The 24,272-nt window shown below is 36.0% G+C and overlaps 1 protein-coding gene and 1 long non-coding RNA gene across 16 annotated transcripts in view; one reads left to right on the top strand and one right to left on the bottom strand.

Annotated features, from left to right (window-relative positions):
- Positions 1 to 24,272, top strand: part of LOC147066254 (uncharacterized) — a 102,419-nt gene that overhangs the window by 22,734 nt on the left and 55,413 nt on the right. Inside the window, exon 2 of the long non-coding RNA XR_015071627.1 lies at positions 23,922 to 24,051. This is a non-coding gene — a long non-coding RNA (uncharacterized LOC147066254). The remainder of the gene's footprint in view (positions 1 to 23,921; positions 24,052 to 24,272) is intronic.
- Positions 5,142 to 24,272, bottom strand: part of Patronin (calmodulin-regulated spectrin-associated protein patronin) — a 103,314-nt gene continuing 84,183 nt past the window's right edge. For 5 of the 15 annotated variants that reach the window (XM_085955696.1, XM_085955689.1, XM_085955693.1 and 2 more), the window contains 12 exons: positions 22,044 to 22,202; positions 21,112 to 21,242; positions 20,126 to 20,258; positions 18,921 to 20,000; positions 18,090 to 18,326; positions 15,021 to 15,234; positions 12,275 to 12,373; positions 11,557 to 11,643; positions 8,866 to 8,979; positions 6,917 to 7,138; positions 5,590 to 5,872; positions 5,174 to 5,456 (listed from right to left, as the gene is read on the bottom strand). In XM_085955696.1, coding sequence (XP_085811822.1) covers positions 5,312 to 5,456; positions 5,590 to 5,872; positions 6,917 to 7,138; positions 8,866 to 8,979; positions 11,557 to 11,643; positions 12,275 to 12,373; positions 15,021 to 15,234; positions 18,090 to 18,326; positions 18,921 to 20,000; positions 20,126 to 20,258; positions 21,112 to 21,242; positions 22,044 to 22,202 — 2,904 coding nt within the window. In that variant the 3' untranslated portion in view covers positions 5,174 to 5,311. Of the gene's footprint in view, positions 5,457 to 5,589; positions 5,873 to 6,916; positions 7,139 to 8,865; positions 8,980 to 11,556; positions 11,644 to 12,274; positions 12,374 to 15,020; positions 15,235 to 18,089; positions 18,327 to 18,920; positions 20,001 to 20,125; positions 20,259 to 21,111; positions 21,243 to 22,043; positions 22,203 to 24,272 lie in introns of all 15 variants that reach the window. The other 10 variants (XM_085955690.1, XM_085955695.1, XM_085955694.1 and 7 more) reach the window with 10 other exon arrangements.

Consider the following 24,272-nt stretch of genomic DNA (forward strand, 5'->3'; position numbering starts at 1 on the left):
GGCTACATTAATATGCTTTATATTTCGTATTCGAAATGTTCAACGGAATTAATGAAACAATACATACCATTCATTCAAAATTAAGTTTCAGTGCTTACCTTGGCAATATAATATATAGGTACATTTAATATTTTATGAAATCATTGTAATACATATACATAATTTTCTGTTTTACAAGTTATATTCTTTATCATACCTACAACTTACAGTGCACGCATGATTGCATGGGTGTAAGAAACAATTTATCAAAATGATACCCTATGGTCGATAATATTATCATGTACACAATAATTCACATTGTGAATTCGTTTGATTCTTCACTACCTACTGTAACTTTTTTTTAGAGATGATTATAATAGTAGCAATGTGCAATCGTCTTACTTGTACAAGGTAGAAACCTGCTTTGTAATTAAATCGGGATAATAATTATACCTATTACTAACACGACTTCTAGACAGACTATTTCAATAAGAATATATTCTTCCCACGATGGCCAAGCGGTAACGTGTCGGCTTATAAACTCATGGATCTCAGCTTCGAATTGCGGATGTGGAAAATTCACAATTGTTTTCTCAATGTGTGTTTGAATCCAGAGCACAGACCTAATAAGTTGAGCAAATGGCTAAAATCCATTTATTGTAAAACAAAATTCTGTTACGGTTCTCAAACTTTTTTGTTTCACAGTGCCTTTAGTTTAATATATAGATTATTTTACACACACACACTTTTCAAATCATCGAATCAGGCTAAGCGCTGCTAGCCATTGACCAAATATCTGGGTGAGGTGCCGCTCTTAAAGAGGCGTAAAATGCCAATCCCCATACCACTTTTAGTCTCAAATTTTATATAAATTCATTGCCCACTGTAGTGGGATGGATGTGGAATGTATTCCAATATATTATATATCGACTACTTAATCAGAAAACCGGCCAACTCCATTTAGGCAAATTGTTCAGAAAGGAGAAAAAAACATAATAATTTAACTATCGAGCGGAATTTAACAATTATTGCAAAAATAAACTTGGATTTTTTTTTTACAAAGCTGCACTATGAATTCAATACACTATTTTACCTTCCCTTTTATATATAAAGAAAAATTATATAAAGGGCGGAGTTGTTCCATTTATGATATTGGAAATTTGGCACCTGCAGTTGGGTGTTTTGTATGAAGAACAATAACGCATGTATTTATAGGTTTAGGAGTTTGAAATCTTGTGAGCTTAGAAAACATGCTTTATAACAAAATGCCACCAAAATCTCATTTTTGGTCAAAAATGCAGTTGGCTGGTTTATAGATTAAGCAGTTGATATGTAGAAAGAATCTTTTGTTAAATTCTGAAATGCACATATATATAAGTACAGATCGTTAGCACCACAGGCGATAAAATTATCAACTCCACATAATCTACTCTCAAAGTTGAATAATTCGCAGTCCTTCCTTAATTTGCTGCTTCCTTAGAATGGATTGCCCACAGGCAACGCATGACCTGCTTACCTATACGGAACACCATTGTAGTTCTCCCATTTGTCTTAGACCATGTACACTGAAATAAGTGCTGTTTTTATATTATAAGAGAAAACATAGAAGGTCACAAACTGGTGCAAGAATGGGAATTCTTTAATTTGTCAAACAGCTTGCGGTGCCAAGTGTGGGGCATATTGTACTTAGGCTCCGGCCACATAGGCAGATGCCTTGCTTGGTGGATACGTGCTAGGTGACATATCCTAATGAACGAACGCACACTATTCTATCCCAATGGACACACTGCACGCTTCGCGCCTCGCTAAGTGATTACGAGTCACCTCGTGAGTCTCCCGGCGAACAAACGTGATGGTTATTTTTATTGGGTTACCTAGTGATTTTGCCATTGTCTATGGATTTTGCACGATGGCGGATGTTTCTTCAGTATGACAAACACCGTATATTTTGAGGTTATGAATAATGACGCATGGGATGAATAATTGACAGTATGAACCCAACAAGTTCGAATTTGCGACATTCAAAATTTTAAAAGAATTAGCTTCAGGTTAGTTTTGAGAGTGACATATTGTTGTTGACTTGAGCGCTCCCAAATGTCAAATGAATTTGTACCTAAGCACGTAGCCTGCAATGTGGCAGTAGTGTTTTTAGTAGACAAGCATAGCATCTAGCTTAGGACTAGTGAAGCACCTGCCTATGTGGCCGAAGCCTTACTGTTACCTTAATTGAAAGTGCCACTGTTCTTACGAAAATACCTCTTTCACGGACAATTTAATTACCTGATGAAGCGGGACAACGAAGACAATGATACACCATTTTTTAAATCAGACAAGTATTCAAGAGACAAAATGGAGAATTGATTTTTAGATTTTTCTATATGTGTAGCACATTTATAAGATAATTGTAGACAAAAATATAGGATCAAGAGAAAATAAAACTAGGGACATTATTATATGAAATTTAATATTACCTTTGTTATGTTTTAATCTGATTATAACAACAGTATATGTATGTATGTATATGACCAATAAATTGAGTATATTCAGATCGAAATCGCCTTCATTAAATAAATACCTGTATACAAAACACAATATTTACACGATATATAATATAAAAACAAGCGCGTTCGCTTCCTCTCCGAAGAGCGAACGAATAACATTTGCCGCATTCGTTTAAAATGTCGAAAGCTCGCATACACCGACACAACAAATCAGAATTTACTTTAAATACATCCATTTATTATCAATTTATAAATATTTCGCTTGCAAAATATGTTTATTATTTGGTATATTTAATTGTTCACGCATATAAAGAACTATTGAAACATAACTGAGTGCATTTCTTTCAATATGAAAAAAATATGGGTTCCATTTCGACATTCCATTAAAATTTAATTTCAAAACACGATTAAAAAAATAATGATTCTGAAAATAATTGGTAGAAAATCATCCTCGGCATAATTTATTTACTATCACAAGTAAGCAAAATATAATCAATAATATTGGTCTGTCATAAATAATAAATCATTGAAGAAATAATAAATTCATATTAGACGCAGTCAATTTATAAGACAATAACAATTTTAGGAAGAATTAAGCTGTAGACCCTGACCCTCTCGTTCATGTCCTCCGTTAACCCTTCCACGGTCTACATTAAAATATGTAGCACATCACCAATTGTACTTATGATCTCTAATATTATTATTATCAATAGTTAACAAAAAAATCACTAAATTTTCTATATTATCGAATGTCAATCATCGGTGTTAACATACAACTATTGGTTTACTACATGTAAGTATTAAAAAAATTTAGACATTGTATAAATTGATTACATGTTTAGGTAACAGGTAAACCTGTTTCTTTATAGTTTTAAATAAATAGTCAATGTCAAATGAGTGGCAGTATACATTCAACAGGAAGAAACAGCGAACAAGACAACTCTAGTTAGAGACATGGGATCTACAGCTATATATTATGAAACTCCGTAAGAAATAAATTATTAGTCTTGCAAAAAGCCTTTTGGCCTCTGTTAAAAAAATATTAAAAAGTATAAATTTAATCATTAAATTTTTATCTAAAATTGTATTAGTCATAAAAAAATATTAGACATTCAAATATTAAGAATGTGTAAAAAAAGTTTCTATTCAAGACGACAACAAGACGTGTCACTCGTTACTCATGTCAAAACACCATTTTTTTAACAAATTAAAAAGCACCACCTGGCGCAATATAAATAATTCGCTATTTTAGTAACATTCATACAAATTAAAACAACAACAAACTCATGGAAATATACATATTTATAAAAGCAGCCGAGCACCCGGGAGTCATCGTTTTCTCATCGATATAATTATGTTTCCTCACATTCCCCCCAACACAAAATAACAGTTAAAAGGTCAATATTAAAAATGTCATCATTACATCAACATCAGGATAAATAATACTATTACGCCTGAAATTATTGTTAATCACTGGAAATGTGCATACCGTAAAAAATATATGCATTGTTGAAAAATGTTTTTTATAAAAGGACATAGGTACTAATATTAAATGCTACACTATGATATTGTATTTGGCAGAGTGTGTCATGGGCAATATTGAGACTATTCTTTGAATTATTTCCAAGTGGGGCTAGTCAGTCCCTATCGACAAAAGAGACATTTCTAGGAGCCGATTCTGCCGGGTCATACAGTTACAGTTATGTGATGTCAATTCTATTAATGACGAGTGCAACTAGATCCGCATGAACTTCATTCCGAAGTGTATGACACGGATTCGGGCTGACACCCGGCGTCGCATTACATTTATGAGAAATTAAATAACATTATTGTTTAGAAATGCACGAATAATGGAACTAAATTCTTGTCATACTATCTATATAAAGCTAAAATAATAATTTTATCATACGTACAAAAAAAAAATCAACCGATACAATATAAAATGGCTTTTTTCAACATTAATTCGTAATAAAGCGGTTTTCTTTTTTAATGACAAGGCGATCGTTAAGTAAAGAACTAGGTTGAAAACTTTTATAAACCTAATAAAAATATATTGTGGCCCCTAAATAGACAACGAAGGATATTTTTATACATATCATATTCAAATTAGTATTTTTATAAATTTTTAACAAATGAAAAATATTAATATATGATAATTTAAAATATGTACACATACTGACGATGCGTCTTAACATTTTTAACAGTAAAACAGCCCAACTTTCATGAATCATTGAAGCAAATTGTCCATTTGACTCCCAGCGTATATTTTAAATAAATATCAACACGCAACCGGACAGCCGTCACCCACAACAAGCTTTCGCGCAGTGTGGCCAGCCGGAGTGTTGCTTAAAAAGATGTGTTCAAACAAGTTCTTCGACGGATGGAAAACGAGACTGCGTTACTTCACACGTCTATACAAAATCGAAGGAAGAATTTTGGATATATCTTTGAGGAAATTTTATAAATTACGCATCAAATATTATTAACATCACTGACAACCGAAAAGGTCAAAAATATGTATTCATAAATTAGATGGCATTTTTCATAATCGCATAACATTTCCATAAAAAGGAAAAAATATTAAATTTAGTATGTATATGCGCGTAATATCGGGTCTCCGAGCTCGGTGCCGTCGCACTATCATATAATATTATTTATGTTAAATTTTTCACATACGTGGCTAGTTATAGTGTAAAAAGCGTTGCGTTTTGAAACGATTTTGCATAAGTAATAAACATTATATCAGTATATTTTGACGGTTATGGGCGGCGCGTGAAGCGAGACGTCCGGAAGAGGGCGGCGACTAGAGTGCGGCTGCGGGCGTCGGCGGCTCAGATGACGAGCGCCATGTCCTTTTTGCTGGGCAGCTGCACCTTCTTGCCCTGCCACAGCGAATTGTGGATGGTGAAGGCGTCGATGGTCACCGTCAGGTGCTTCGTGTGCACCTGGGAGAAGCATTTGCTGCCCGAATTATACCTGCAATATGACACGATTCATATGACTTAGCAATTGGTAAATAATTATGTCAATTTAATTACAAACGCAAGCGATTGCATTGATCGTGACCGAACAACTGTTTTCAGAATTTTGAAGGGTCTGGTCTACTCACTTGAAAAATTTATCAAACATTCTCTCGTTGACTTGGCGCGGTCCAGTGCCATACAGCTTGTAGACCTCATCCCGGTCGGGGCAGTAGGAGTAGAGGGCGCGGAATTGACATCCCGCATCCCGGAACAGCACCAGGAAGTGCTTGCTTTCCGAGCCGTTGATTTCATCCAACACGCGCCGCTTCGCCTCCTTGTTGACCGCCCCCGGGAACACACAGTACTCCACCGCATTCAGCATTATGCCACGGTTCGATTTGGTCGCCGGTTGCTTATACAGGCGAGGACCTGGAGACACTCATTATTCAATCTGACGCTCTTGGCCTTCACATTTCATATTGCCTTTGGCTGGACATAAAATCCATCACAACATACAGTTTTTCATTTAAAATGGATATTTTATACAGGTGTTTAAAGAAATCAGTGATATTTTCATAAAAGATGGAACTATTGAATGGAATTTTTCAAATATTATGATATATCCTCGAAATTTAAAAAATGAATAATGGCAGCACACAAGTCTGATAGCAAGCCCACAGTTAAGAGACCCATGAGATGTATCAATTAATTTATCACAGTCAAAACGTTACCGAATCATACAAATACTGTTCATTGTCTCAGTCTTCTGATTGCAGAAATAATTGAACAGCAAGATGAAAAACAATTTTTCATCAACGAAGTTAGCTCCTTCTTGATTGTCGAAAATTAAGACTAAATAGAATACTTAGTGTCAGTTATAAAGCACTTTGAAGTATATATTAACGGACTCTTTCAGTTTCCAATCAGCAGAATTCTTTATCCAGTTTATGGTAGTGGTTTGACAACTGTCCCGTCAAATTGGTTCAAAAATAGAGGTTAAATGCAAACTATTTCAATAACAAATATGTGAGTCAAGCCATGCCAAAGTAACAATAATTAAAAATGAGACGCGTCTCCTACCTCTCCGAAGACTTTATTTATCTTTATCTGGACAATGCTCACTGGAGATCGATCACATTGGGGGTTATTTTAGCATTGTGAGATATATTACACCAATTTGAATGGCGGCTGCATGTACTCACAGGGTGTAGAAACAAACATAGCAGATTCAGTAGGGTAAATATTGATGAATTAATTGAAGCGTTCATTATTGCTTTTTTTTTAAATTATAAGTTAAAGGCAACCAGAAATAATCTTATCACAATATTGTTACAATTAAAGCTTTCATTTTTATTCGAACACTGTAAACTGGAGAGCGATTCATTAACCTTTGGAATGTATCTTTTTGTCACATAGAATTTGATAAATGTGTGATGACGAGGAAAGGGGAGGAAGAGGGGCATCGGGGCGTACCGGAATAGTCCATGATGGAGCTGGGCGTGGAACTGATGTCACTGGAGCCATCGTCGAAGTTGCGTCGTTTGGCGACGAGGCCGGGCGGGAGAGAACCGGGGCCGGAGGGCGAGGGCAGCGTCCGCATTCCCGGGGAGGGTGCTCGCCTGGGCGGGGTCGCTCGCCCCAATCCCGAATCTGCGTCGTAGCGGAACATCATTGAATCCTGCTCATAGCTTGATCCTACCCGCAACCGTAACCGCAACCGTACAGTTATGCGCTCGCAACGCCCACAACGGAGACTGAACCGTTGAGCAATTTTTTCACGATCATATGATTTCGGTCATATGATTTTTAATTTAACAGATGATAAGCTTATCGGAAGACCCTTCATTTGACATAAAAAAATTGGGAAAAAATATCTCAAAAGTGGTTTCATAAAAAACCGAGAATAGCTAACCATATTTTGAAATTTTGGCCAATTCAAATATGCTGGATCGATACTTTTATTTTATATGTCACATATGAAAGAGAAGATAGAATAATTATTGTGTTGTTTATATTTCAATATTAATGCAGAAACCACTTCAGCTGAGAACCGGATTCAGTCTCCTGTGTGGGCTATTGTTTTTTTTTTTTAACACATGTTAAATTAAAATGTCAACAGTAACATCGTAATATATTTTCAGTCGGATACGACTATATAAATATTATAGGAAATGATACTCGATGTCAGCAATCGACATTATTAATTAATATATAAAATCATTTGAATATTCTGAGACTTCCCAGCCACCTTGATCATTGTGTAATTTGAAATTAATAAAAATCACTGAATGCTATTGATTATTCTAAAACTATATTAACGAATTCTGAAATATTATTCCCTCCACCTTTGTGAGAAATGAAGAAAGATTAGTAATATTAAGAGTGATTGTTTTATCAATATATATTAAGTAATAGAAAAAGTTTAAAGCAAAACTCATTATTAGAGATCAAGATTACCATTAGGTGCAACATTTTTTTAATCATTTTGTTTTCTGGTTATGATTGATATAATTATACCTAGACCTTTTTCAATCAAATAGCATTGGTGGATTTTCTATAAGTGTAAATAATTTTAATGAAAATTGTTCAAAAATATAACTAAAATGCAGCAAAAAAAATGCTTCGAAAGAAATACAAATAATATGCAGCCGTTTACTGAACTCAAACAGCAAAAAAGAAAAGGGTAAATCATATGTTTTTAAAAACCCAGTATGTATGTACATATATAAATATGAATAATGGAAAGTAGTGCAGAAATATTAATACTGTGTTGAATTAGCTGGAATTCTCTGGAAGTCATAATAGTTTTTAATTAAAAATAATTTTGTAGTGTTCAACACAAACTGATTTATAACCACTATTAAATTGATTATAAATTGACCACAAAGACATAGAAGTGTAATATGTCTAGTTAATATTGCCATTCGATTTCAGGGCTGAATATTGCTGATCGCAGAATTAAATGCCAATCTTTTTTGTTTTAATTAAATGCAAACAGAACTTGAAAAGAATAATATTATAACCGTAAGCTACAAACTAAAAAAAAAATAATTGAAAGTTATCAAGTACTGCGGTCAACTGAAAACATTGAAAAAAAAACTAGGATAGTTATATATGAGCGGCATCAAAGCGGGTAGGCTAAAATAAAATATAACAGTCGACGTGAAAAAATTACACTACAACAGATCACCGCCACCGATATGCTGACCTACACCGAAAACGACAAACGCCATGCCTCCAAAATGATAAATAATAATATTTACAGGAAGTAAAGGTATCAAAGATGCGAAGGGGTGCGGGATTCCTGATGGAATACAAAAGTAACGTGAAATGAAAAGAAAAGAGCTGAAGAAACCAAACGAAAACCCAATGGTGATAGCGAGGGAAAGCGTCGGTTGACAATCGGTGGAATGGAATCTTACCGCACAGATTCATGAGCGAGCTGGACTTCCGTCCGGCCTTAAAGTTATTCTGGTAAGTGGAATACTTTGACCTTCCTCTGGTCTGAGTTTGCGGCTCCGTCGCATTTACGTTCTCTGAAAGATTCACACATTCAACTCACTATTCATTTTACCTCACCTCATTTTATATATTAATCACATCGATATAAAATTCATTTTGTCATTTTGATTGCATTCAATATTCCATTCAAAATTCCAATGACATATACCTATATTAAAATCTGTTCATCAGATCAAATAAGTAGTAACTCTTGACAATATTGAATTGAAAAGATTTACAAGACAAAAAATATTTCATGACATTTAAAAGTTACGTAATATGACAATACATTAATTTTGAATTTAATAAATTTTGGCAGCAGAGGTTTTTCTAGTAGAAATCTGTGACTATTCAGGCGGCCGGGTACTTATCTGTCCATTAATACGATTGACACAAGCTCTATGCATAGTATTTTTTTTAATTGCAACCAATAAAGGGCTACGCTACTCGAGACCGATCACAGATGATTAGCATTTTCCTCAGTACGAATCTAAACTGCAATGGTGAGAATTAAATAAATAAATCCTGAGAACCTAAACATTCGACAAAATCGTCTAAGTACAGCATTATAAATATAAAGAATAACGATAAGAAGCGATTCAAAATATTCGAATATAAATGCTGTTAACAAAAAAGCTTTCCAAAACATTGACAATCTCCAAATTTAAATAAAATCGTATCAACAAACCTGGTCTTTGAAATACATTTAATTAACACAATAGCATCAATTTCCGGACATAAACATAAAAACTGTACCTCCCCCGTAAAGAATTTATCAACAGGCTGGACTAACGGTGAGGAGCACTGCAATGGAGGTCATCGACGTCTCGTGGCAAAATGTACAAACCTCAAGGTTATCGATCCGTCAAATTCTTTTGTATTAAGAGACACATATATATTCAATTCTCACCATTGCCGGACTGTAGGTACTTTGCTAAATAAATGACAAGCCAACAAACAGGAAGCTCTACTGCGGGTGCACCTTTAAAAGATATTTATGTACTCGTGTTGCAAAACTACGCATCGACGGGTATAAACAAATCCATACAACTAATCTGTGCAAATATTTACTCGGACGAAATTAATTTGGGATGTGTCATGCATGCCTACGATATGTACCAACTTAGGGCAAAAATATTCCTAACTCCAAAACCGGCCGGCTCCTTTCTTACCTTTCCATCTCTTATTTTGATTTCGACAAAATATGTTATTGATTAAAAAAGATTTCTCTAGTTGGGTTACATTCCAACATTCATATCCTTCAACGTGAAAACTGACAATTCCGTATTGCATTATACAAAACATCAATGCTCTGAAATACTCACAATGTTTTTCATCTCATTTATATAATTTGTCAGTGCTAACTTCATTTCTTAGTGTCTTACAACTGTATGACTGACAAATTGATGAGCATCTAAAATACATATAAAGCATCTGTCTGCTTAATACATATATGTCAAAATAATGTTTATTTCACTTCTTATTAGGCATTCGAGAGAGATATGGAAAATGGGGGCTTGAAAATGAGGTATGGGGACTTTGGACTGTTTTGGTTTATGTTTCTTGACTGAAAATTATAGACCGAATATCGTCATTCATAATAAGTTTAGAAATGCTCTAGATTGACTCAGAAAGAAAAATAACACAGATATCCATGCACGGAATGCAATATAAATATAAAGTTCGATAACTTAATGTAATGAGAATGAGTCGTGAGATTAATAAAAAATGAACAATATATTTTCACAATTTGAAACCGGCATTCCTCTACAGTAAATAAGAAACGGCGAATCAAGCTGTCATCATTGAAAAGGACATTTCAAATATATACCACTCGGCCTGAAAGAGTGATCCGCAACCTTTGTCCATCCTGTGAGTTCCAATCACTCGTGACAGACACCACTTATTAATATTAATGTGGAATACACGAACTAGCACAATCTATAATTTCACACAAAGTCAAGTATGTGGTCGCTAAGAAAAAACAGAAATATTTTCATTTTAGATATTGACATTCCTTTATGGTTATGATTGTTTGTTTAGCATAATTTTCTTTTTGAATATACTTAAATTTTTTATTAAAAAAAGAAGCCATTTTTAAACCGATCGGTTTTATACCCTGGCTGCAATACAATATACATACTGACAAACATATGAATTTTACTCAACCGTGGGATTCATACCCGCATCCCACTGGAGTCGAACGTGTTAACCGCCACTTCCTGGTAAGTGCAATATGTAGTTCAATTGAATAGGATAAAGAGTTACAGCACTCTGATTGCGGAGCTACACTCCTATGAAACCCAAGCGTGCACTACCCTTCCATTCTGAAAATGATTTATGTCAACGGAGTATAAATTGGTCTTTAGGTTTTTGATTTAAAGAGTAGCTTTTATCATGCTGATGTTTTGTCATTCATATTCTGATGCTCATAAAAAGCCACACCATGCGACTCACAACATTGCACATTGTTAAGAGGAAAGAGACAAAAAAAAAACACTAAACTCTGTGGGCACCTTTGACCATTGAAATAATGTCATATTTGTATAAAAAAAACCAAATGATTCAACCAAAAACTGGTGCTATGATGGTAATGATAATTGGGAACGTACCTCTAGATGTTTTGTAGGAGCCTCTCCTTCCCAGCACACTCGGCCCGCTTCCCGGAGACATTCCTCTGCTCTCGTCGATCGGTGAATCTAAAAAAATTGCCACCATTTAAAAACAGCTGCCATATTGTCAAATATCATGTCCGGTAATTTGTAATAAAATAATCTCTTAACTTTTATATCTTTTTTTACAGTAAAACCATATTAATTCGAAATCGACAAAACTAAAATCCAAAATAAAATCAAATTATAAAATACAGAATGTATGGCAAAAACCAGTAAAACTTAAAAAAAGGTTATTTTTTATTTTGTATCGGAAATGGAAACAATGTTACAAAATTGATTTTGTAACATTGTCCATTAACCATTTCCGATACAATTTCTTTCAGTGGTGGCTATTATGGTTCATTCATTGAATTAGCGGAAATCGCTATAAATAGATTTTATGAATTTTGGTAAAAAATTCGATTTACAGTGAGTTTCGAATTAAACGTGTACGTACTAATGGGGTTTTACTGTATATTATAGAAATCCATATGCAGGTACTTTAAATGATATCATTAGAAATTCTTCGCTTTTTATTTTTTACAACTATGTTATGTAATACTGCGACTATCGGCTACTGCTACGGAAGCAAGCATAATATTAAAATTGTAAATGATGTAGATTCTAAGTGAGAAAAAAATAAATAAGCATTTTGTAGTTGAAAAACAATCAGTACCTTTGTAAAGACCGGCCCTGTCAGCCAAACTATCCTGGGATCCTCTGTAATAGTCTCTCCGCATGGTGGACTGACCTGAAGGCGGCTGACTATATCCAGCTGTATTACCAAAGCAAAGCCACAACACTCAGATAAGAAAATACAAGTGACGGAAATCATGCAATGGAGGGCACTGCAGATCGAATCCAATGTGAAAAAAGTCACCCTTCAAATAGTTGGGTTTTTAATTCTTTTTATTCACAGCAACAAATCATTACACAAACACGGTATTGATTTTAATTGTTAATAAAATTAATATTATCAATTGAAAGTGCCAGAAAGAACAATACATGTTATCAAAAGAAAGACATGAGAATCTCTCATAAACGTTTCTCTAGAAAACTGAGTTACGTACCCAGACTGTTACTGACTCAAATTTAAATTGTAGTTCCATCAAGCTCTCTCTGTGTTAATACAAATTTTGAAAAAGTGATTGGTGTGTTTTGTATGATTTGAATAATAATTTAGTATATGCATAAGCTCTAATTTAACTAATTTTTGGAAAACCAAAAATAATTTTAGTGCCTGGCTATACTGTGCAGTATTGCGAAAACGAAAGAATCCTGGGTTTCCGCTGATTCTTGTATCTCATCCACTGCTATAGATAACTCCTTTGTGTCTGCGGCATTCCGTTCCACAAATAGGTTAGCAATGTCTATATCAATTATCAATGCATGCGTTGCAAGAAAAAGCGAATTCGCATATTTGTTACGTTTCCGTTATTCGGCTGAGTGAGGCCAGGCCCTTAAAGGCTTAAAACGATCTGCAGAATATCATTCCATACTTATAAATTGTGTGAATGTTTAAACTAATTATTAAAGGTGCCACATCTATAAATATTACTACTTTATCTGTGATATATATCTGATATAATATGCAAATAAAAAATAAGCATATTAACCCTTGAAGCGGTACAAATTATCGTACAATCAGTTACAATTTTATAGAATTGTTGCTGTAAGTAAATAATAGTAGAAACTTCATTTTGCAGACAAGGCTTGAAATATCTCTTTATTGTCATCAATGTGCATTTAATTTGAACACTAAAACAATGAACTTTGCAAATAACTAGTATTAAAAAGAGCCTGAAGACTGAAAATAGTTTTTTAAAATTTTATTAGTATGAATTCATAATATTCTTATGCAATAAATATTAATATAAAATTGACGTTCCTCCCTGTCAGCTTGAAAGGTTAACTTTATATTCAAATAAATATGTACATTTAAATGATAACATGCACCTTCAATAATGTAATCTACTAAAAACCTAATTAATTTGAAAAATGTGCAAGGAGTTTACTTGGTACCTGTGAATAACATTTTCCACATTATATTCTGAGAGTAATCCAATTTACATTAGGATCTTGATTATACAGACTAATTCGAATAATTCCTTTACAGAAAATAATAATGTAATTAATTGTGAAGAGGTTTACATTTTAAATTCCAATTGATTTAAGTTTTTAGTAATACAAAACTTAAATCAATTACAATTGCAAATTACGTAAGTATCCCTCGGTCGATAGTATTAATTTTCTAAATATATATATTTGGTTGCAAAATCTTGGTTATCTTATGCAATATGAATAATCTAAGTTTCTACTGTATTAGATATTTTAATTTTTAGTGAACACACATCCTTACATTAAATGTATGATTGAAAAATGTAATGCATTCACATAAACAAAACAAATAAAATCCATCACTATGAATATTGTTAAAGTCACATACTGACGTACGTAACAAATTTAATATGTATAAATATTTTAAATTGTACGTATTACAATTAAATTTGTGAGAAAAGAAAAGGGCGATAAGTCTGAATAATTGAATAAGTCAAATAAACCACTAAAAAGGATAAGTCGAATCAACACCTCTGAATTACTAAATTCGACACAGAAACATTTGAATTCTCACACAAAGAGGTCAAAAAGTCAATCTTCCTATGGCTCTCCTGAAAAGTATTGACATTAGATTTATCGCCTTTTTCCTTCAGCACACAGATATAAGGATAATTCAAGGCTTCGACTCTCAGTGAAATAGTTTTGTCAAACTGAATACATAAGGGGTCATTCATATAGGACATTGCATAATAGGTCTGATATAATATGATGATTTGTGATGAAAGGGCTAGGGGGAGAGTTGTAGAAACTGTGAAGTGACATAACCAAAGTAAACTCATTTTTGAGAACATTATAACAAAATCAATAATTATCAACGAATTTGTTTTTTAACGAAAGGGCGGATTTCAAAAACGTGATGCAATTTAGAAAGGGGATAAAAGATCTTTTGACGAACATGTGACGTGTTAATAGATGATTTTAAAAGATGCCTAAAACAAATTAACAGATAAAAAGCAGGCGACTAATATAAATTTCATATTTCAGAAACTTAGTGTGTATATATTTTAGAGTGCACAATAATATATAAAGTAAAAACCATTCAATTTTTTAATGCAGGAGAATGTAAGACAACACCTACAATAAAGTAATATGTATATGTACTTAATTTTAAGAACATAATTATATATAATCCTGCTTCATTATATGTTTGGAAGGATAATACAATGATGACTGTTAGTCACTTATGACATTTATGTTCAAAATAACTACAATGTCATAACATTTCACACCATTTCAAGGTGTGTCTAATATCTGCTGTCTCGAAACATTTAAGATGAACACAAACATATGTCATATAAGCGTACCGGTGAGATTAGAAGAGGAACCCTGTCTAGTGCGCATGAGCATTCCTTCAGCCATCTGTACGGTCCCGCTGTCCACGTGGATGGTCTTGGGCCTGGCGCGGGGGGCTGCTCCAGTTCCGCCCTTGGGCCGAAGTCGGGCTTTGCCGCCTGTGGCCGCTCCGCCCCCTGACGGCTTCATTATCGCCGATACCAGGTCCTTATCTAACACTTTACCCTGTAAACATGAATACAAAAACACCCCATATTAGCCAGATTGATTATACCAGTGGTCTTCAAACTTTGTCGACTCACGGTACCCTTAGAATTATAAGTTTTTTTCGGGGAACCCCATCCCGTCCTTAGTCAAATATATCTTAAAATAATTACATTTTTTTACACAATTTGTCGAAGTCTTTAGTCATTGGACTATTCTATGTATGTACTAATTTTAAAAAGTGCAAATATTCCTTTACATTGGGCTTTTTACCCTAGGCTTTTTGATCATTTTTGTTTGTTACCTGCTAGCAATGATAATAATAAAATTAGAGTGTTTGTCTGTCAGTGTGTTTGTTCGGTTATAACTCAAAAATTACTGGATGTATACAGATGAAACTTGCACAGCTTATAGACTACATTATGATCGTTGGTACCAACTTTATAGACTTTCATCTTGATTATCGATATCGAAAAAGAAACTTCTCGAAAATAATGCACATCCAATAATACGAGGTGATGCGTAGGTTGAGAAGATTGTGGGATATTGAAGAATAATTATCATACGAATCAGTCTATTTTTTCACCGTGTATTACTGTACATTTTCTATTTCCTTATTTCTCACAGACAAAGTCGTGAGCCATCGCCAGTTGTTAATGAAGTTACATAATATCATAAAATAAAATGTGTAGGTAGTCCTGTTGTGGATCTTGGTTTCCTCCCAAGAGGTTTTTTCACAGATAGAAAAGGAAGTTAGCAACCTGCTCAACCTATGCCCTGGATTCAAACAAACACAGTAAATAAACTGTGGATTTACCAGGCGCGTGATTCGAATCCGTGACCCATAGCTTCAAGTGGATACTACCACTCCTCCATTGCAGGCATTTCATTGGTACTTATTTATGAACGTGACCACATATTCATGAATTCTATTTAGTTGCATAGACTGTATTTTTTCAATAGATATTCACATGTATAAATTTAAATTATTTAAACTAACAATGACAGTGAGAAGATTAATTAATAATGAGGTGTGGATATCATTGTATAGGGGAGCCTTGTTTTGTACCTACTGTAGGGTTGGCGAACTTTTTTATGTACGCGTGCCAAATTTTCCCAAATATTATTTTTCAACTCTCTGAAGTGCCGCCGAGCATTTTTTTCACGAGGAAAAATAGTTTTTAAACATTCTATTAAAAAAATGACGATGTTCTAAATACCACTCACAGAACATAGCAGACATAATATAGCTTTATTAATTACGCCATAAGTACATTTCAGTCCACCAATTTTGAAACTGTCTGCCACAATTACTACTAGGTACTAGCTTCACCAAGTTGTTGTTTCTTATTTGGTGCAGTCATTTTATGTGGGTATAAATGAAATTGTTTGTCAATGTATCAATTAGTTTGGTTCTTGGTCTTTGGTCCGATCAGATGAGGCATTTTCTCGCCACGTAGTCTCAAGCATTGTAAATCAAACAAAATTAGAGATTCGTGGCGGGGCATCCCACGCCGCCTGATGAGGTTAGTGTGATAATAGTATATATGGTGCATAAAGTGTAAGAACAGAACTATGGAATTATATATTTAAATTAAACGTAATACTTATTCATGAAGAGTATTTGCCTGCTATTTTTATACAATGCGATCTGTCATTTATTATTATTATAGGTATTTTTTCTTTTCAAAGGCGTGCCATGCAAAATCATCCCGCGTGCCACCAGGTTCGCCACCCCTGCCCTACCGTCACTACAGATATAGAATTTATAGAAAAGAAGAATCAATATGAATGAATTATCGGTAGATATTCAAAGATATAATGGATCCGTCTACGGCAGCGATTTCCAAACTGGGAGGCGCGGAGTGTTGCAAAGGGAGGCGCGAAAAGTTTAACACAATTAATGTAGCCACAGATTTGCAGTTTGCAAATGCATAGTTTATAAAACGGCCGCTAGTTATAAACTATATAAATGTCGTATAAAAGGTTGTTTGCAAACCTGTCTGAAAATATGGAGACCGATTTTATAATACCTCACCTCTATACTATTGTGAAACGCGCTGGCTATCTCGTGAAAAAATGAAATAAAAGGGTCAAACCATAATGTTGAAATTTCAGGCAAATTTGTTTAGGAACGATAATTTTGTTGTTAAACTTATCTATTTGGTTGAAATTTTAAAAAAAATGAGTGAATAAATCAATGCAAGGACCATTAATGCATTAAAAAATGCAATTACAAAAAAAAAAAAAAATCGCCATGTTTCCACTTTCAAATGATTTCTGCGGCGGATATTATATTGAAGCAAACAAAAATCTATTTACTGAGTGCTCGGTTAGTTTGCTAATGCACTTTTCACATTATTTTATTAATAGGAAAAAATGTCGCCTGCGGCGCTGCTTTGTTTCAGAGCTATTAAATATTTAAAATATATGGTTGTGCGTTACAATTTGATGTGATACCTAAATGATGATTGATATACATAAATGAAAACTCCCATGTATGATTTAGGAAACCCTACATTAGAGCACCACACTGCCCTTAACCTCAGCGATAGGTAGGTGGGCCCACTAAAGATCCTGGCCTGGGGGCCCGCTTCAGGATGTGGGGCCCATGATAGAATCCATTTGTCAATGAACGATGATGAATTTGGATTGACTACTATTGAAATTGATTGTGCTAATAAATAAGCACATTCATCGCATGAAATCCAAATTAATTTAAAAATTAATATAATATAAGTAGTAAAACCCTGTATATCTAATGAAATTAAAGGGGGGAGGCGCCAAGATTAGATTTTTTTAAAAGGGAGGCGTGGTACCATAAAGTTTGGAAACCACTGGTCTACGGAGAAGCTAAGAGGTTATGAAAGGGGTACCTCTCGTTCGGCTTCTTCCATGGCCTTCTTGAGTTTGTACTGCTGCAGGATGTCTTCTCTCCTCCTGGCTTGCATATCCTTGCGTGCGTTCTTCTCATCAGCGATGGCGGCTTCCCGTTGTCGCTTGGCGTCCGCCGCCGCCTCCGACCGCGCCCGCGCCTCCTCTGCAGCCTGCCGCCTTTGAAGAGACAGCATCATGATCCTCTCTTTCTTTCGCTCCATTTCCTCTGCAGTGTCCTGAAAGTACCACATTTCAACACTCCTCTTTGCACTCCCGAATGCACCAATAAATGAAAAGTCCAACAATGTTATATATGATTGAAAATTTACTCTTATTTACGTTGTTCAACGCAAAAGTTTCGAGAGGATATAAATTTGCAAGATTCACTATAACTAAAGCCCACAAATAGTCAAGTCGTGGCACGAAACTGTAAATTTCGATCATAGTGCTAGTTATTGCTAGTACTTCAAATACATTATGGTCAATTTTTTGTAGAAAATGATAATAATTTCATATTCAAAAAATAGTTAGTTACTTATATGTATTATGTCAATTAATATGAACGAAATATGCAATCGAAAATTTTCATTTACTGTGAACAGGTTACCGCTTTGCATTCGAAGTTAAGCATTAACTAGCACTGCTATCGGAACTTGTAATCTAGTGCCACAGGCTGACTATATAATACAATTAAAGTTAAATGCCCTCAGCCCTCAATACCTTTGGCTGCCGCTTATTACTCGTTGATTTCTCAATGATTCATGTATAAGAGAGTTAATCTTAAAAAATATCTTATTAAAATATTGGTATTAAAGAAGATGAGTGCTTACCGGATCAGGATCGGCCAGCTCAGTTCCAATGACAATGGCCGTGGGCTGGTCACCGCTGACCTGAACCCTTGACTGCGGGGGCAGAGACTCGCGGAGAGGCGGAGGGGGAGCACGGTCCAATCGTGCTTCCCTGCGGAGGACAGGAGACTCATTCCTCGAGTCGTCGCCAGAGTCATCTTCCATGAGAGTCCGCTCAGGGCTATTTCCAGCAGAGGCGCGATCCCGACGGGGCGAACCACGCTTGGACCGCAGTGGGGGCTTGGGCCGTTTAGGACGCTCCCCATCAAAGGATACGTAGAAGCCCTTTTCAGCGGGAGCCTCGGATTCGGGTGGAGGGCGGCGGAAGGAGTCTCCGGTGAGAGAGGGGCGGGTAGGTGAGGGCAGGCGATACGTGCGGTTGCCCGAGGTGATGTTGAGGCGGCCGATGCCATGGCGAAGCGCCTCCTCCTCAGCACTGCCGATGAAAGAAATGTTCTGAGGTTCCATGTCATCGGGAGCGGGCGTCTCTACAGGCCGGATCCCTGGTGAAGCTAGCCTCTGTGGCCCGCCGGCGGCTCCTGCCTCATCCAGGGACTGCTGACGTCGCGCGGCGGGGGGACTGGGCTGTGCAAACAAGGACTGCAGGGCGAGGTGGGTCTGGCGCGGAGGGCTGCAGGCGTAGTCTGGGGCATGGCGGTCGGTGCCATTGCGGTACGCAAAGTCATGGCGATCGGGTGACCGGCCGAGCCCGTCCCCGTGAAGTGCAAAGCCAGAAGGAGGTGCCGCGGCCCACCCTCTCTGAGGGTCGTCGTCACGGTAAGAGGGCTGCGGCGGCCGGTATTGCTGAGCATCGGACGGCGACTGCCAGAGGGCACGGTCAGGGGCGTCAGAGCGGTCAAGGCGCGCCTGCTGCGCCCAGGTCCTCCTGGGGGGCGCTTGCGGGGTCTGATGAATCATCTGCTGGGGTCGCTCGTGCAGGTAAAACTGCGAAGAGTCAGCGTTAGGACGATGGGTAAGCGGAATGTGCGGGGTGGATCCAAAATTGTGCTGTGGAACGTAAGGCGGGGCGCCGACGTCCCTTTGTGATCCATACTGGTTGCGCTATAACGAACAAGACATAAATTATCATCTCTCAAGCGATCAAATACCTACATAAGCTTATACTTATTAAAATTGACAAAATTGAATCCATGGGTTTTCAAAATGCAATATTTAAAATCACTCACGGGAGATTGGGAAAGGTGCTGAAGGTCAGGTCGGTAGATCTGCTGCTGTATATATTGGTTGGCTTGAATTTGATCCTGCTGAGTGGCCAAACGGGCAATGTCGCTTTGGATGTCCCGCAAACTTGAATTCATTCTGAAACAACAAAATGAATCAATTTTACACATCAATAATGAAGAATTTTACTTACAGAAGCCATACCAGTGATACTCGTAGGAACCTTACCATAAATAATAATCAATGAAATAAAGTTCCAGCTCAATCCGGATTCGCTATAAAGTAAAGTAACACCGGTATGTATAGATCTTTGAATGAGACTTCCGCTCAACTGATTTCAAAAGTGATACGATTCATGAACAGCATTCCTTTTAGAATCGAGGTGAGATTTTTCATCTCTGATTATTTTAAAATAAGTCTCAATAATTTCCATTGATATTCAAAGATTCATCCGGTTGCCTGTTAATTTTAGTAGGTAGGTACTTATTCATTTATCATAGAACAGTAGTACACAGCCCACAACCCATCGTGCCATCCCAATGAAATTTAGTATATGGAAAATTTCACACGTAAAAACCATTTTTTATGATTGTCACACAATGTAATCACATCTGGCACATATGACGATGAGTGTGTATCAAATAAACAGTATTTTTCACTTCAGAGTAAGAGTCCCCACTACCGCTGACGTGAAGCCATTCTGCATTGACCCAAATTATATAACATGTCGATTTGAGAGAGGATATATTATAATTCGTTGCACATGCACCCTTGTCTGGCATGCAAACAATAGAAAATAAATAAATTAACCTTACGAATGTGCATCACTGTCACAGACGATATATATTGTTATGTGTCAGCTAAAATATAGAAGTCGCACTATACTTATGAGTGACAATTAAAAATTATTGTGATCGGTCGGTCAGAAGTACAATAAAGATTTAAATATTCGGTAAATCTTCCATGCAGGTAAAAAAAAGTGAAAACTCACTTTGCGATGGAGTGGTGGTAGTCCTCGAGCGCCATGCCGTCCAGGTCGGGGGTGCGACGCGTCTCCACGAAGGGCAGCCCGTCCTGGTCCATCCATTTGTTCTCCACGGTCTGAGCGTCCGTCGAGATGTCCTAGTGCCACACAACCCATATTATTCAAGAGAACTGCATTCAAAATATGCCAGAGAAATATTCGTAACAATTTACCGTGCGAACATCTTTAAACATGGACTGCAGGAAGCCCCCACAAAAACACATTTTTCAAACAGGTTATTTTTCCTACATCTTTTGAAAGGTCCACAGAACACTAAAAATATTACACAGAATTTCATTCGACGGATTGCTGCAAATGCTTCAGGTGAAACATGTAGAGAAAAAAAAAATGCTGTTAAAGTCAGTCACTCGTCACAGTCGGTCGTTAACTGATCGAAAGAGCCGACACTGTGTAAAATTAACCGAATAAATTAACTGTTCATAACGATTACATTATACAACAGTCTTACATATTATATTTTTCATCATAATTGGCTTTGCACAAAATTACTGTACATTCAAAATTAAGCGCATAATTAAAAAAATCACAGATTGAATCAACAAAAACTTATATTGAACTTGAATTTTATTATACAAAAATTACTATCATCTCCTTGTAAAACCATTTACTGTAAATTCAAAAGACTATTCTTGCACTAAGTTCAGCATATGAGCCTGTACAGAGTAGAGGTTATATTAACAGACTTTTACCACATTAGACTAAGATTAACATACAAATAAACAGCCCAAACTTTCTAAAAAAAAAACTAAATATGAAAGTGTTTTGCAACTTTCGATCATCGTAAGATATTTCCGGGAATCAGAAATAGAGGTCTGTTAGTTAGTTGAGAAGACTACAGTAAATAACATGCAATATAAGAGAGTAGTAGAGAGTGAAACCTGTAAAGTGACGGGCCGCTCGGGCTTAGCGGCGGCGTCGGCAGCAGCGAGGGGCGCCGACACGCTGCGGGGGGTGGGAGACTCCTCTTCCGCCGTACCCTCACACGGGCCCACAATCCCGCCGGACCCCGACGGAGACTTTACTACACTACCCTTATTCTGAAACCACAAGCCCGGAACAATGCAACCCTTCACCTTTTCAAATATCCGTTAAAAACAATAAGCCACAAATCTTCATGCTTTCCGCTTTGTCAAATTGCAGTGCACCCCTCCCTCTCGTTGAATGCTTTTGCAATCGAAAATTTAAAATGATTCCCTCTACCTTTCAGACTACATTAATTAACCCCTTGCCTGGTTCAAGATTTACCTGCGGAGCGTTCATGTCAAAAATATTTTTGTAAGTTATAGCCTATGGCTGATTGAGTGAAATGGTGCAATCTTGGGCCACCCCTGTGCTTCAAAGCCGGAGTGAAATGATGGAGTATGTAAAAAAGCAATACTTTCTAAATGAAATCAATTAAACAGATGCTGAAAGCACTATTCTCTCTGAAGCACTACTGCAAAGGTCGGTTGGCTAATTTTTTTTGTATAATTCAAAGATAATAAACAAGAAATCTATGACAAAAAAATGCACAAAGGTTTAAATAGATATGTGATAGGCTAGTATAAAATGTGCCCAGATTTATAATTAAATCACTTTATATTCTACACATTATTTATTGAATTAAATTAAGCATACGGTTCAAAGACAAGAAATAGAATTGCTTTTATAATATTCTTAGCAGCGTTGCCAAATTAGTGTCTTTCTTGCCAGATCTAATATTTTTGGATAAGCATCAAGCTTCCAAAAATAGTATTTGGCGTAAGGTGATAAATCTGCAATTTCCAACTCCGAAAACAGGTAAAAACATTGTGGTGACCAAATTTCGTAACTATTTAACTATTTTTATTAATTAATTGTAAAATAACATTTTTCTTCAATCTTTGCTCTCGTAAAAACAATGTGAATAGTTATGACGTATTTTCTTTAATTTTGTCAAAATATAGCATTTTTTTCTATTACCCAATCAAGCATATTTTTGTGAATGACAGCTGGCAACACTGCTTCTTAGAGCCGGGCCACACCGGGCGACTTCAGACTCGACACCAGTCGCCGAGACCAGACCGATGTATGCAGTTATATGGACCATGCCACACCTGGTCGGGCGATCAGTAAAATCTCGTTCTTGCGCTCGGTCTGGTCTCGCGATTGGTAGCGATGTATGAAAACATATAGCTATGTATTGAGCGCTGCCACACTGGGCGTCGGGCGATCAGTCGCGGGTGCCGGGCAGCCACGCCGCGGAGAGAACGTTTTTTTTTGCATACTGTGTGTACATTCTTCATTATAATTTATTGGCTGCCTCTCTGGTTGCCTGCAAGTCGCCCGAGAGACCACAGTCGCCCGGTGTGGCCTGGCTCTTAGGCTTGTAGAAAAATAAGGAAATATTCACTACTTTGCATCAAGATGTAATGGTTGAATTAATACTATTTGAAATCTATGCTTTCTTAACATTAGCCAGATTTTTGGCAATATATTTTTTTTGTAGGCCCTTTTGTAGAGTGAAAATACACAAATTAAAATTTAAAAACTATGAAAAATGTTGGCAAGATATTTAGCGGGGTGATAAATAATTTGTAATGAAATAATAATTTATCAAAAGTAGTGAGTGAAAGCATTCGCTTATAGCACATAAATCAGTGTGATAAAAACGGTCATCACTTTCTCTATGCATGAAAAGTGAAATCGCTTTAATGCACCCAATAATTGGATTCGGCCACAAATATTTCTGCGAGACAAAGACAATCACTTCAATGTTTCACTACAAAATAATATAGAATGAATTAGAATTTACACAAATATCTATTTATATTTAAATTTTTTATATTAGAAAATCCTTCATGCATTTTACTAACAAATTCCAAACTGCCTATTATTAAAAATGGATGAAACCTTACTATGTATTCTGTCCAAAATCCTCATCACACATCACAAATGGCTGACATGAAGTCCCATAAAACTCTAATGAAATTAATTCTCCATTGCAGTGATTGAAAAACAAGGAAGATACAATATATTATGTACATCAGTATCCACTTTTGATACTAGGCAATTTATTTACTGGATATTGTAGTAATACAGAATATATTTTAAAAACAGCTCTTTATTCAATAATTGGGTAAGTATTA

The sequence above is a fragment of the Rhyacophila brunnea genome, unplaced genomic scaffold (genome assembly GCF_057557595.1).
Source record: "Rhyacophila brunnea isolate RB1 unplaced genomic scaffold, BYU_Rbru_1.0 scaffold_5, whole genome shotgun sequence".
Taxonomy (NCBI): domain Eukaryota; kingdom Metazoa; phylum Arthropoda; class Insecta; order Trichoptera; family Rhyacophilidae; genus Rhyacophila; species Rhyacophila brunnea.